The sequence below is a fragment of the Nannospalax galili genome, unplaced genomic scaffold (assembly GCF_000622305.1).
Source record: "Nannospalax galili isolate Female #2095 unplaced genomic scaffold, S.galili_v1.0 scaffold6, whole genome shotgun sequence".
Lineage (NCBI taxonomy): Eukaryota > Metazoa > Chordata > Mammalia > Rodentia > Spalacidae > Nannospalax > Nannospalax galili.
Genome location: NW_008355036.1, coordinates 1,021,708 through 1,036,934, shown reverse-complemented (window position 1 = coordinate 1,036,934; position 15,227 = coordinate 1,021,708). Strand labels below are relative to the sequence as shown.

The 15,227-nt window shown below is 40.0% G+C and overlaps 1 protein-coding gene across 2 annotated transcripts in view; it reads right to left on the bottom strand.

Moving 5' to 3' along the window:
- The window catches only part of Prdm10 (PR/SET domain 10), a 143,836-nt gene that overhangs the window by 43,785 nt on the left and 84,824 nt on the right, over positions 1-15,227 (bottom strand). For both annotated transcript variants that reach the window (XM_017802922.2, XM_029555542.1), the window contains exons 8-11: positions 11,361-11,433; positions 8,922-9,039; positions 5,011-5,140; positions 4,109-4,351 (exon numbers count right to left, since the gene is read on the bottom strand). In XM_017802922.2, coding sequence (XP_017658411.1) covers positions 4,109-4,351; positions 5,011-5,140; positions 8,922-9,039; positions 11,361-11,433 — 564 coding nt within the window. The remainder of the gene's footprint in view (positions 1-4,108; positions 4,352-5,010; positions 5,141-8,921; positions 9,040-11,360; positions 11,434-15,227) is intronic.

Here is a 15,227-nt window from a genome sequence, read left to right as displayed (position 1 = left end):
CCCTGGGGGGGGGGGGGGAATAGATGGGAAAATCCCTAAGAAATGTACCTGTGCATGGGTGTGCCTGGGCAGTGATACAAGAAGAGAAACTGAAAGGGTAATGGGAATTATAATACATTACTTATACAAAGAAGAAAATACACTGATCAACATTCTTCTGCTTGCTTGCAGAAGCCTCTTAGAAATTAAATTTAATGTGAAATAATCATGGGGAAAGCAAATTATTTATTTTTGACTCTGAAAATTTCTGAACACAGCCCATTTCATGTAAGAGGAAACTGTCTCTCAAGGTTTCTCTAACAAGACTAGGAAAGGTATTTTAAGATGCTAACTACTCATTTATTTCAAGTAGGTAAATACCAATTCATTGTCTTCTAAGTTGACTGGGGCTATTTGAAAGATGGGGATGGGACACCATATTTTATTCTTCTTTGTATCTAGATCCCTTAAAAAACTACTTAGTTGCAGGACTTATCATATATTAGTTTGAAAATTAATAAAATATATTTCAAATGAAACTCAAATTATTTCAGTTTTTTCTACAGTACCTACAAAGGTCTTTAAGAACAGGTCTTTTAAAATCAGCTGCAGAGCTTGCTCCCTGCTCCTCATGCTGCTTAGCAGCCACCTCATCTTTTTGCTTCATCTGGGTATACACTTGTATACAGACTCTTCCTATTTTTTCTGCCTTCAGAACTTTATGGAAAGATGCCAGATAAACAGATGCTATTCTAAGGTTCAGCGAAGATTCAGGATTTAGAGCATGTCTGCCAGTAAGAATCACTTCTTTTATCCAACCTCTGTTAAGTTTCCAAGGACAGATTTGATGCACAATAATTGATGATGATCCCACAGAGGATTCCATTTCTCCTGAGCACCAAATCCAGAACTCAGCTTTGTTTTGGTTCACTATGCTAACCAGTCCCCTGTCATTTCTGATTAGAATGAGCGCCTTCAGATAATTGATTTAAACTGAGCGGCCACCTGGCTCCTCTTCTTTAGTCGTACTGCAGCCGTTATCATCTCTGTCACTTCCATGGAGCCCTGAATGTTGTCTGAGTGCTTCTATCTAAGCTAATGTACTCATATTACAAACTAGTATAAAAGTATTGGAACTGCCCCCTTCCCTCCCCTTGACCCACTCGTAAGCCAGATCTGCTCTAAGATAGCTTCTTTGTGCACAGCTACATGTGGGGCACTTTCTAGAAGAAATCATGACAATAGAGAGGCTGCACACATATGCACTATGGGTCTTCTGATCCCTGAGCTCCCATCAGTCAGTGATACAAAACTGTAAGGAACATAAGCTGCTTGAAGGATACCAAAACAGTATCCTTGCTAAATTCTGTTACATTGCAATGAGTTCTGAGAAGATTCTTCATTTCTAAAATGTCTCTATAAAGTTTGATATTAATAGCCAAGAGAACCCACATTATTGGTCTATTTTCTAAAACAGACTAAAAATCATTAAAAAGAAATTATTAAATTTGTTTGTTGATGTTTTGTTATATTAAAAAACCAAAACAACAAAAATTTCTTCAGGCTATCACACATTCAGCTATCAAAACCTTTGGTAAGTTTACCCTGCCAAATACACCTCACTCTCCACTATCCACTTGACACTCTCATCAAGGCCAGTCCTCCATTTACACTGTCCTATAACCATGCCAAGCACATCTTTGTGTCTGAGCCTCTAATCCTATGGCTGTCCTCCTTTGAAATCATCTACCTTCCACAAGAGATTGTCTTCCAAGGGCCAGTCTTTTCTTACCTATGAATTATCCCCTGCCTCCTTGATCGTTCTTTGGCCTTTCATTCTAAGTTCCTAGCTCAATTGTAGACTGTACTTTTATATTTAACGCATAGCTCAATTGTAGATAGACTGTACTTTAATATTTAACGCATAACTATAAATGACTATCCATTAGCATTGACTCCTTATTTAGATTATAAGCTTCTAGAGACAGAATTCAAGGCAAAGTTTTGTTGGATACCTGAACTGTGCTGACTATATAGTTAGAATTCAACACCAAGCCACAAGTCACTGAAATAGTTTTAGAACTAGAAGGGACCTTGGAAATCGCTTAGTCCCATCTTTTATTTTGTGCAGGAGGAATCTACAGTCCACAATTTACTTATTTGTCTATTTGCAAATAAAGTGTCTTTCATTAATTTTCACTTACTGTAGCAACCAAATTGTGTTTTCCATCTGGATTTAGAAAGTACAGATTGTAAAAAACAGCAGGTCAGGCAAACACTTAAATAACATTTCTGTTATGTGAAACACAGGAAACAAACCTACCTGCAGCTCCAACTGAGCAGGCAGCATTAGAGGAGAGAAAAATAGTTACATTACCAATTGGATTGGAAGACTTCCCTTCAGATGGTCATTACCAATCTGGATAAAAAAGATGAAAAAGTATATAACCCTACTTTTTAGAATGTGTGAGAGGAAAAAACAAGATAACCAAGATTGACCTCCAAAAGCCACACACATGTGGCTTTTGCTTTGATGCAAAAACCACACACATGTGGTTTTGTACCAAAACCAGTATCCCGTCTCCTTCAAGAATACAAACGCATAAATGGATTGTGCTTGTATATTCACTACAGGTGTGAGCTTTGGGGTTTTGTTTCCCCCTTCAAAAAAAAAATGAAGTCAAGCAAACATTTCTGTAGACTTAGTAAAGATTAGAAATACCAAAGCACAAGATAGCCACTGAGTAAGAGGAAGATGTGCAAACTGGGAAGGGAGGTAGAATAACAGATGGGAAGATATTAATTCACAGTTTTCGCTCCTTCTGGCCTGTATGTATGTGTTTTTACCTATTCTTGAAATAATATAGATTGGGATGAAAGTTTTATGTGTTTCAAATACAGGACCCTCATAAAGGCTATTTAGAATGAGTGTTCTCAGAGTCCTTTGAGGCTGTCATGTGAGTACAAATGCTTAATGTACATGAAGATATGCACTAGCCTCCTTCTCATGGTCCCTCCCAGCCTGTAGGCAAATAAGCAATCTGAAAGAGGGAATAGACCCAGTCTCTCTAACCCATACCAAGATCCCATGCCAAGAGTCCTATACCCAGTGTATGACCCACATTGAATGTGGTCTGACTAATCATCTTAACTAAAAAAAAAAAGAAGAAGAAGAAAGACCAAAAGAAGCCTGAGTTAACACAATCTGGAAAGTATAAAGTCTAGGAAATTATACATATTTTTAAAAGTCTCTTTTATGTACATGTCAGGTATCAACAAGTCTTTCTATACCCAGCTGCCACAAACGTGAGTTTCCATCGATGTCTGTTGTCCACACAGACACTGCACAGAACCATATTGCTTTCTACTTTCCTAACTTAGACTCAACTGCTGCCCACATAAGAATAAGAGAAACATAAGCTCTGCAGCCACATGGTCTAAAGCTAAGACACACTTCATACAAGTGATGCGCTGACCAGCTCTGGAACATACAGCTTACTTTAAGCTGTCCTGGGTGTATGCCCTGTACCTACCACATTAATTTGGATATAGTTCCCTTTGCAATGACACTTGCTAGTTTCCCTTGGAAACTATAGATAACCAAATTTCATAACCCAAAAAATCCACAAATAACTTGAGAGCTATGATTAGACAGAGATTAGCCTGGCTTAAAACATAAATAATTTGGACTCAAAGGTGTAACTTGGTGAAAGAGTGTCTGCTTAGTCTGTACAAGGTCTTTGGTTCAATCTATAGTACCACAAAAATAAAACAAAATAAAGTAAAACAATTATTGCAATTAAATATATTTATTTCCCTATTTCTAATCTGTGATTTAGAGATGGGGAGAGGCATTCTATTATAACTATTTCATGAGCTGCCAAAATCCAGGCCTCTGTGTGTCATTACTACATTGACTGAATCTAGGACAGCCATGCCTGCTTGCCATAGGACAGAAACACTGAGAAAAAGTTAACACTTTTGTGAAGTAAGGGGATCAGGCTTGTGAAAAGCTAGGAGCAAGATTTCATAGTAGATGGTGAATAGACTGGAACATAACACCCTGAAAAAGCTGTCTAAAGGGAAGAAGGTGACCTTTCAGAGAGGTGACGTGCACTTTCCTACTTACTCTGATGCGTTTGGCCCTGCGCATGTCATCGGCTGTCAAAGTGCTCTGGGCAGGCACTACGCTCTCTTCATGCTGTGGCTGCAGATGCAAGGTATGAGTTTCTGGTTCCGGCTCCAGAGAAGATGGAGTTTCCTGGGGCAGCTGAGGGATTGGGATGGAGGTTTGTTCTGGCTGATCTAGTCCATTCAGAGTAGCTGGTTCGGCCTCATCAAACTGTTCCTTTGTGGAGAACTGTAGCAAGTCCTGAAATTTGCATAATTCAGGAATTACATAAAGTTCAGTGATAGAAAGACAATTGGCTCAGATTTAGAATTGGTGCTATTTATTTATTTATTTATTTATTTATTTATTTATTTATTTATTTATGAGACAGGGTCTTGCTGTTTCCTAGACTAGCTACAAACTCCTGGGCTCAAGTGCTCCTCCTGCCTCAGCCTCCCAAGTAGCTAGAACTAACGAACATGCCCCCATGCCCAGCTATGGGTTAAAAAAACAAAAGATTACCATTATGATGCTGAAAAAATATTCTCCTTCTGGGAAAGTGAATAAGGTAAGTAGGCACAAAATGCAAAAAATATGAGCCATTCCTGACCATAGAACAAGGAGATGGATACAATCTTCCTGGAATATCAGTAATTTTAATGGCTTAAGTTAATTAAAGAAAGACCTCCTACACGATCTCTCGTTGATCTCAAATCTTTAGGACTACGAAGTTAAATTTTTGTTTTAATTAACACTTCTTTTTTCCCCCTATTCCAATCATGCTTCAATTAACAAGTGACATGACTCTGGTTAGACAGAATTATAAGCATCTGAAAGGTAATTTGTACTTAAATCTAGTCAGGGTTGAGTACATTCCAGAAAGAAGCACCAAAGGAGGAGCTCCTTCCAGCCCATAGTACCTGTGTCCCATCGTCACTCTTTTCCCCATTTTCGCTGGTTATTTCCAATCGGATAAATTTTGGAGGACGCCCGGGCCGTCGACCTGGGCCAAATCGCCTCTTGCCTCGTCCCCTTCCTCTGCCTCTTGTTCTAGGGATAAGAGATTGTGTCATAATTACATCACACCCCATTATTTTATTCCCCTAACACCGAACTTTGAGTTCCTCTCACTTTATTACTTTCTCTGGTTCTTTTCTCTCAAGGAAACCATTGTTTTTCTAATACACAAGCATAATTTCTCATCTTTCCCTCTCTACCTCTACTGGACAAAAAGATGTCTTAAAATTATTCTGGGGAGAAAAAGAAAATACCATAAAAATATGAAGTAGTAACAACATTTTGCTTTTGAAAGGAGGTGAGAAAAATGAACAGGGGGCATAGAGAGTTGGCTCAGTGGTTAAGAGCACTGACTGCTCTTGCAGAGCACCCAGGTTTGATTCACAGCACCCACATGGTGGCTAACAACCAATCTAACTCCAGTTCCAGGAAATCCGACACCTTCTTCTGACCTCCATGGGCACTGCATGACACAGGTGCACTTATACACATGCAGACAACATACTCATATACATAAGATAAAAATAAATAATTTTTTTTAAAAAAGTGAACAGGACAGAACATCTCTGAAGTATCCCCAGATGTCATCTTAGATTGGAGGCCATCCTTTCTCCCTTGCTTTGACTCATATTCCTTCCCCAAAATGTGGCTAAATTCAAATAGCTTTCTTATTTCTGCCATAACTTTCTGGAGAGTCAGAATAAATTTCTAATTCAACTTTTCCATAACAGGTCTAGTAAACACTTATTAAAGTACATCTCCTTTAATTGATTATTAAAATACAAAAAAAAAAAGTCCTTATTAAAAGGGACTTACTCCTGGGCTGGGGTTGTAGCTCAGTTGGTAGAGTACTTGTCTAGCATCCACAAGGCCCAGGGTTCAATCCCTAAAACTGCATAAACTAGGTGTGCTTGTGCTTGCCTATAATTCCAACAGTCAGGAAGTAGAGGCAGGAAGACCAGAAGTTTAAAGTTATCCCAAAGGCTAGCCTGGACTACATGAAATCTTGTTTCAAAAAATAAATAGAGGCTGGAGAGGTGGCTCAGCAGTTAAGAACACTGTTCTTACAGAAGACCTGGGTTCGAATCCTAGCACCCACATAGCAGCTAATAACTATCTGTAACTCCAGTTCCAGGGGATCCGACAGCCTCTTCTGTCCTCCATGGGCACTGCACGACATGGGTGCACTTACCTATATGCAGGCAATACACACATACACATGAAATAAAAATAATAAAATATTTTTTAAAATAAGCAAACAAACAAATAAATAAATAATAAATAAATAAAAGATACTCCAAGGGGTTGGGTTATAGTTTGCTGGTAGAGTACTTGCCCAACATGTGTGGGGCCCTGGCTGAGGCAGAGCTTGGGGAGACCCAGAAAGAGCATGATACAAAGTTATTTTAGAAGTGTGTGATGGTTAAGCTTGACTGTCACCTGGATTGAGAAGCACCTAGCTTCTCTGTGTGTATCTTCATACACACATATTTACAGATAGGATATTTCCAGAGAGGATTATTAGCTAAGCAGGGAGGGGAGATCTGTTCTAAATGTAGAGGCATCATCCTACAGGCTGGAGCCCCAGCTATAATAAAATGGAAGAAGCCCACTAGCACAGGCACTCTCTCTGCTTTCAGGTCACCATGAGCTGAGCTGCTGCGCTCTACCATGCCCTCTCTACCACAACAGACTGAAATTATGAACAAAATAAACCTTTCTCCCTCAAATTATTTTCTCATTTATTTTGTTATGGCAATGAAAGCACTACTACAATGTGTGGGGGATGTATATAATATTAATCAGATCATGTTTTATTCTTTCACAGTTATTTAACAAATACATATTTTCCTGGAATTCTTTTTTCTGAAATTGGACTCTCACCATGTTGCCCAGATTGGCCCCAAACTCCTGAGCTGAAGGGCTCCTCCTACCTCTGTCTCCAGAGGTAGCAGTCCTACCTATGACTACAGACATCCAACATCACATCTGGCTTTCAGGAACTTTTAAAAGATTCTTTATTATGGAAAAATTTAAATATAGACAAATGCAGAGAAAAGAATAATGACCCAAAGTATCCAGACCCAATTTTATGGCTTCTCAGCTTTGAGCCAATTTTATTCCTGTATATCCCACTACCTCCTGCACATATACCCATTAAGGCACCTTTTGCCTATCAATATCTCAGTATGCCTCTCTCAACTGCAATAACTCTACAGATGTGCACATGAGTATAAAACACAATGCCATTATTACACCTAAAAGCCTCATAGTACTCAGTATTATATGTAGTCAAACTAACAGGTAGCTAACAAATATTTTATGTATTGTGTCATACACTGTGCTAAGCACTGAAGATCTCACACTATGGGTGACAGTTCTTACTGCCAGAGATATAGTAGAGATGGCAGAAATGCAAACTGAAAGTCACAGGGTATTTAAAAATGTTACAATGGGCTGGAGAGCTGGTGCAGCCATTAAAGGCTCAGTCAGGCTCATAACCAAATGCTACAATGGAGCCATGAACAGTTTTAGGGACAGTTTTAGATACTTCAATCTCATTGTGTTGTCCTCTCCCAAGACATCTACCTCTGCGGTCATCCCTAACATAAAACCCTCTTACCCGAATGCCAGGCATTGCCCACTCTTCTAGCTCTCCAGCTCACTCCCTCTAGTACCCAGACTCAGCCCCCCAAAAACCCTGAGTCTTCCACAGCATGCACTGCAAAGTCAGTTATAATCACACTATCTGCTGTTGGTTCCCACCCCTACCACTGTTTCTTTATTCTCCCTGCGTTGCTGTGCTTGGTGAAACCACAACCTGTGTCATTCAATCTCTGCCCCTCTGCACTAGTGTTCTCAGAGCTGGACAAAGCTGGGGAACAACATGCTGCCTTGCTGCTGCCTTGTTTTGTATCTTGTGACCATGAACCTCAGGTGGTCACTTAATATTGCAGGCAACTGCATGGTTCTTCCTGAGAACATTTTCTTTCCCATTTTCTCAAATGTGGTTTTACACCATATCCTATCTTTCCAAATTCTATAAAAGTGGATCTTTCCTATTAGTACCTCCCTATTCCAAATAATCCCCATTCTTCACTTGACCTCTTGAAATAATTTCTAACGAGTCTGCTAGTCTTCCTCTTACTCCAGTATAAACTAACCTGATTTTTTTTTCATTTTTTAACCCTAGTGGTCTTCTGAAAATACAATTATACCTCAAAATACTATTTAATCAGAACCCCCTAAAGACCGTCCATCACACTTTATCACAATTCAAATTCTGTACCACTGCCCATAAGAACTGCTTAATCTGGCTCCTGCCTACTTCATCCTACAAGACTTTCCCTTTCCTCCCTTTTTCAAATATAGTGGAACTAAGCATACAATTTAATCTGATGAAGGAATCATAGTGCCGAGGAAAGTGTAAAATCAGAGATGCACATTATTTCAAATGTACATGTTGTCTCAAGAACTGTTTCAGAATCTACTTAGAAGAGATTTAATTAAAGTGAAATAATCTCCCAATGCTGAGGATTGGTTATGCTGGAAAAAAAAAAAAAAACAAAAAACAGCAAATAAAGAGGAAGGGGAAGGAAAAGGACAGACAAGACATTTTCTTTGGTACTTAGCAGCCTACCTGGTCACTTGTATGCATACACACACACACACACACACACACACACACACACAAACACGACACACACACACACACATGCACACACGCACACACACTCATTAATTTATAGACATCCACAAATGAGTCCATACCCATCAAGAACCAAGTTTGCAATCCCTTGCCTTATATACCTACCTGCTAAACACATCCAGTTTCTCATCATGAGAATTGAGGTGTTGCTGCAACTGCTCTGAGCTTATAAACCGGCGATTACATTCATAGCAGGGCCAATTCTTCTCTTGTTCACGAAGAACTACAGTCACAGGAGAGAAATCATAATTTGTGGCTGATGATCAACAGACACCAGAAAGACACAGCTCCTGGCCTCTCCATCATCCTTATCTCACTGTGGAAAACAGCTGTTATTTGCATTACTTTTTTGTTATAAAATCAAAGGCTAGTGGAATTGACAGTCTCTATTGTAACTTTTAAATTTTAAATTTTTTGTTTTCACTGGAAAGGAAAGAAGATGATGCAAACATTAAAAGTTGCTCTGTTACAATAAAATTAAACGTGTACACACACACACACACACACACACACACACACACACAAAAGCAAAGGCTAGGGGACTGGAGAGATGGCTCAGTGGTTAAGAATACTGACTGTTCTCGCAGAAGACCCAGATTCGAATCCCAGCACCCACATGGCAGTAACAACTATCCATAACTCCAGTCCCAGGGGATTCGACAGCCTCTTCTGTCCTCCACAGGCATTGTACAACACAGGTGCACTTACCTACATACAGGCAACACACTCATACACATAAAAATAATAAAATATTTTTTTTAATTAAAAGCTAAAATTTGGCAGAGAAGTGGTTTTTAGGATCTTATTTTCTAATATATTCATGCAAAACATCAAAGGATCCACACCCTCTCTCACCCTTCAATACACACAAAGTGCTGTAAAGGAGATCTGTGCTTAGATAACTGTCTTTAAGATCCAAGTTTCATAATCAAGGGTATATTTCATCACAATGAAAAGTCAATGTCCAATAAAGTTCTTTAGCAAAATGTTCAGCAGTATCACCTCAGACTGAATATATGCATACCCAATGACCCAGCAAGTTCTCTCCTAGTTGTACACCCAACCCGAGTGTACATAGATGCTGCTTAAAAGACATACATAAGAATGAGCACTGCTGTGCCTTTCAAGATCGCTAAAAACTGCCCACAATTCAGTCATACAACAACAAAAAAATCTGGCTGGCCTCTATGTGCGGTCCCCAGAGATAATCTCTAAATTACTGGGATTTCCTGAGTGAGAAGAGGCTCTTTGTTATTCACAGAGAGTCCCCCATCCTACTTGACTTTATTCAGAGATGACTCAGGAGCTGGTCTGGCCAGAAAACCAAAAAGGTTAGTGCTCTGAGCCTCCTGATGCCAGGTAATGCTGGGAGGAAAAGGGAGCTAGAGACTGAGTTCATTCACATGGCCAACAATTCCATTAATCATATCTATGTAATGAAGCCTCAATAAAAGCCCTGAACAACAAAAGTGAGCTTCTGTGGTTTGGAACAACACACTAGTGTCCCAGGATGGACAGTCATATCCTGAGAATACAGATGCTTCATTCTGGGACACTCCCAGACCTTACCCTGTATGTCTCTTCATTTGGCTAGTCCTGGTATACATTCTTTATAACAAACCTGTAATCATTAAGTTTAGTACTTTTCTGAGTTCTATGAGTCATTCTAGTAAATTATTGAGCCTGTAGAAATGCTGGGAGTCCCCTAGATTATGGCTAGCTGGAGAGAAGAGTGAGTAGCATGGGAACCACAGAACTTGAGGTCTGGTGAAAGATACGCCTTTAACCTACGAAATGTGAGCCGACTGCGTAGTTATCGTCCTAATTAATTATTCTATGGCTATACAGCAGAATGCCAAACAGTACTGATAATATTCACATTGTAATTCTATATAACAAGGTGGATAAATCTAAAAAAATATGAGGATTTAAGAGTGGTAAAATGCTTGCCTAGCAAGCTTAAGGTCCTGGTTTGTTCAGTTCCCAGCTCCAGAAAAAAGAAAGAAAAAAAAAAAAGTTCAGCAAAAGATGCCCAGACACAAAAAAAGTGAAAGTGTATGTAACATATTAATGTATCTGTGTACAATTCATTAATAAGCAATTTGTATGTGATACTAAAAATCAGGGGAATACTCACAGGGATTTACACAGTTGTGTTCACTGAAAATTCATCAAGCTGGATATACTTCATTATTTGTATACCTTTCTGTAGGCAGAATACACTTCAATCTCATTTACATTAAAAACAAAGTCAATGTTTGCCTTGCTGTGTCCTCAGATATGATTAATTCCAGATAAGAATCTTCCTTTGACGCTAAGATTCTAATTTGATATTGGGAAGTTTTCATTATATTAAATACTATTTTCTAGTATCCATGAAAGACACACAAACACATCATTGCAATTTGATCCTAGAATCAGATGGAGATGTGTCACTCTGCGAACCTGCTAGACTATCTTCTGAAGTACACTGGGATGGAAAAATTGGATATTTTATAATGGCATTATATTCACATCAAAAAATACATGTAAAAGTTCAGCTACCTTTCCTTTCTTCTTCAGATATGTCGTGAATTTTCTGGTTCACGAACTCGGCATAGGACGCGGCATACCATACCTATAAGACCAAGGACATCATCAGGAACTGAGGGACACCACCAGGTGCACTTTGCATGCTTAAATTAGTTCTCCTACTTGCATGAAACCATTCGGGCTTTTCCTCTCCATTAACAACAACAACAACAAAAAATCATACTGTGAAATGCCCTCATAACAGCCATCTGGCAGATCACTTGTCTGGACATCTGTCTGTCAAAACACATTGCCTGTTTTCTTCTTCCTTTTTGAAAATTGTTTTTGTTACTAAAACAAATCCATAGGAATCATATTCCTAGTATCTTCATCTATTTAAAGTTTCCTTTTTTTTAATGTCTACATTTAAACATGAGTTTTTATACAGCTGTAACCACAGTAGCTGTCACCAGAGAGTTCACACTAGGATCATGGATGGGACTATGTCAAATGCCTCTGTCCCAACCCTCCCCAACCCCTGCCTTGTTCTCCTGGGGCTTTTCTTCCCCCTTTTCCTCATTGGCTGCTTCTTCTGTTCATTCCCCTAGCTGTCTCCTCCTCCTCTACCTACCTTTGTTTTTTTAGAATTTATCTTTATTTCTTAATTGTGTGTATATGAGAGTAGGAAATATGTACACATGTGAATGCTGGTGTAAGAAGCGGGCATCTAATTACCTGGAGCTGGAGTTACAGTTGGTTGTGAGATGCCCTCTCTTGGACTTGGGAACTGAAGTCAGGTCCTCTAGAAGAGCAGTAAGTACTCTTAACTGCTAAGCCATCTCTCTAGTCACCCTTCTACCTAACTTTTAAATTTTACTGCTCCTCAAGGCTTAGTCTAACTCCTGGGCCTTCTTACTTTCTCTCTGGTGAACACATCCATTTCCAACCAGCTCTATGCTAACAACTCCTAAATCTTTTTTCTTTTTCCCCCAGGTAGTACCTTATATATCCCAGCTGGTCTCAAACTAGGTATATAGCTAAGGATGATACTGAATTTCTGATCCTCCTGCTTCTATCTCTTGAGAACTGGGACTACAGGCTTGTGCCACCAATACTTGATTTTTGCAGTACTGAGGCTCAATCCCAGGGCTTCACGCATGCTAGACATTCTACCAACTGAGGCCTATCCACAACTCCCAAATCAACATATACATCCAAGATATTCATTCTCTCATATACCCTATCCAGAGTATTTTCTGGGAATCTGACACTCATGGTATCTCACACACAGCTCAGACTTCACACACTGGGAATGAAATTCTCAGTGCTCCCAGCTCACACCCCTGTTTCTGCTTATATTCTCTGTCTCAGATTTTTTTTAACTTTTAAATTTTATTTATTTTTATTTTATATGTATGAGTGTGTTGCCTACATGTATATAAGTGCATCCATGTTATGCAATGCTATGGAGGTCAGAAGAGGGTATCCGATCTCCTGTAGCTAGAGTTAAGGACTATTGCTAGCCAGCCACCATGTGGGTGCTAAGAATCGAACCCCAGTCCTCTGAAAGAGCAGCCAGTGCTCTTAACTGCTGAACCACAAGTATGCACCATCATGCTTTGCTTTTATCTCTAATATTTAGACAAGAAAGATTTGGGGGGACTAGAGAGACAGTTCAGCAGTTAAGAGCATGTACTGCTCTTGCAGAGTACTTGAGTTGGATTCCTAATACCCAGGTCAAGTAATTCACAACCAACTGTAACTCCAGTTCCAGGAGATCTGACGCCCTTCTGGCCTCCACAGGCACTGCACACACATGGGACAGACCCATACATAGGCACACACCTACACATGATTAAAACAATAAAAATAAATCTTTATAAAAAAAAGGGGGGGGGTTGTTGTCTTTGCATTTTTGTAGTGCTGGGACTCCTATCGCTCATGCATACTAGGCAAGTGCTCTACCACTGCCAGACCTTTCCATCGCGAATTTTAAATGCTCTGTCTTTAAAACAAGTACACAGACTTGAAAACTAAAAGGTGTCTTTTATTTCTACATTTACTTCTGTAACTGAGCCACCCAATGTGGGTACTGGAAGGTGAACTTTAGTAAGGATTGTCCTCTGATGTGACACATACCGAAGTGCTTCAGTATTGAGGAGTTCAGTGCTTGAGCCACAAGATTCATGCCAACACCATCTCTTACCTAGATTATCATCTGGTCTTCCAACTAGCCTCTCCCTTTCCTCGCAAGACCCATAGCAGCTGTAGTGGTCTTCTTAAAACACAATTAAGCTGAGTGTGGTCACGTATGCCTTTAACCCAGCACCTCCCATGTGTTAGGAATGCTGGCTGTCCCACCATTCTGGACACCCTGTAATGTTTTCAAATTAAGTATTGAATTCTTGCTTCTGAGATAGTTCCACCACAATACTGATATCCTGTATGCCTGGATACTGCACTTTCCCATTTGTTTGAATTTATTCATGTCTTTTTCTTGAATTGAATTGTGTTAGGAAGTTAAGTGGTAGATGATCAAATCAGCAGAAACTTTGTGACAATTCTTTTTGGTGCCTTAGTGACCTTGTAGGATGCTCACCAGCTTTGTATTGCTTTGAAATTTCTATTCTTGATTCTAAGGGAAATGGCAGGTTTTTAGCCTTCATTTGCATTGCTTTTTCAAGTGTCTACAATTCATAGACCCTAGTAGGAGGTGAGGACAGAGCAAGTGCCCAGGCAGGCCTGCTCCAGGAGGCTTAGCAGGAACTGCATCAAGACAGCCCCTTCCAAAATTAAAAATGAGATGGGGGGGGGGAGAGCGAGTGAGCGAGAGAGAAAAAGAGAGAGAGAGAGAGAGAGAGAGATCTTTCTATGTAACTCAGGCCAGCCTGGAACTCATCCTTCTGTATCAGCTTCCCCAGTGTTGGGATCACAGGCCTGTTGTATCACACCTGACTGCCAACACTTCTGGTGGCACAGAAGGTGACAGCAGACAGAAAGGCACAGACATAGGATGAAGTAAAACAGAGTCAGAAGGAAGCCAGGGCTGGAGAGAAGGCTCAGTGGTTAAGAGCACTGGCTGCTCTTGCAAAGGACCCAGATTAGGTTCCCAGCACCCACACAGCAGCCGATAACCATCCATAACTCCAGTTCCAGGGGACCTGACACCTTCCTCTGGCCTCTGTGGGCACTGCATGCACATGGTGAACCTACACATGTACAGGCATAACACATATACAAAATAAAATTAAAATAATTTTTTTTTTTTTTTTTTAAAAAGAGGAAGTCAAGCCAGGCGTGGTGGCACATGCCTTTAGTCCCAGCACTTGGGAGGCAGAGGCTGGCGGATCTTTGTGAGTTCAAGGCCAGCCTGGCCTACATAGCAAGTTCCAGGCCAGCTGGGGTTACAGGGAGACCTTGTCTCAAAAAGATAAAAAGGGATGCCACACATGACTCAGTTCACACCTTAACCAACTTATTTACCTAGTATGACATGAGTTTTAAATTAATTCTAATCATGTCTAAAGTAGCTCCTTCCTTAATTATAAAGTAATTTGTTGATTTTATAAAAGAACTCTAATAGACTTAAATTAATAGCAATTTTTTTCTTAATGGAGCATCTTAAAAGTTGTTATGTTTAAGAGCCAGGAGTGGCAGGCACATGCCTTTAAATCCAGCACTTGAGAGGCAGAGGCTGATGGAGCTCTATGAAATGAGGCCAGCCTGGTCTACACAGTAAGTTCTAGGATAGCCAGAGCTACTAAAGGGAGACCCTGTCTTATAAAGAAGAAGAAGGAGAAAGGAGAGATGGTCAGTGGTTAAGAGCACTGGCTGCTCTTGCAGAGGACTGGGGTTTGAATCCCAGCACCTACATGGTGGCTAACAACCATCCATAACTTC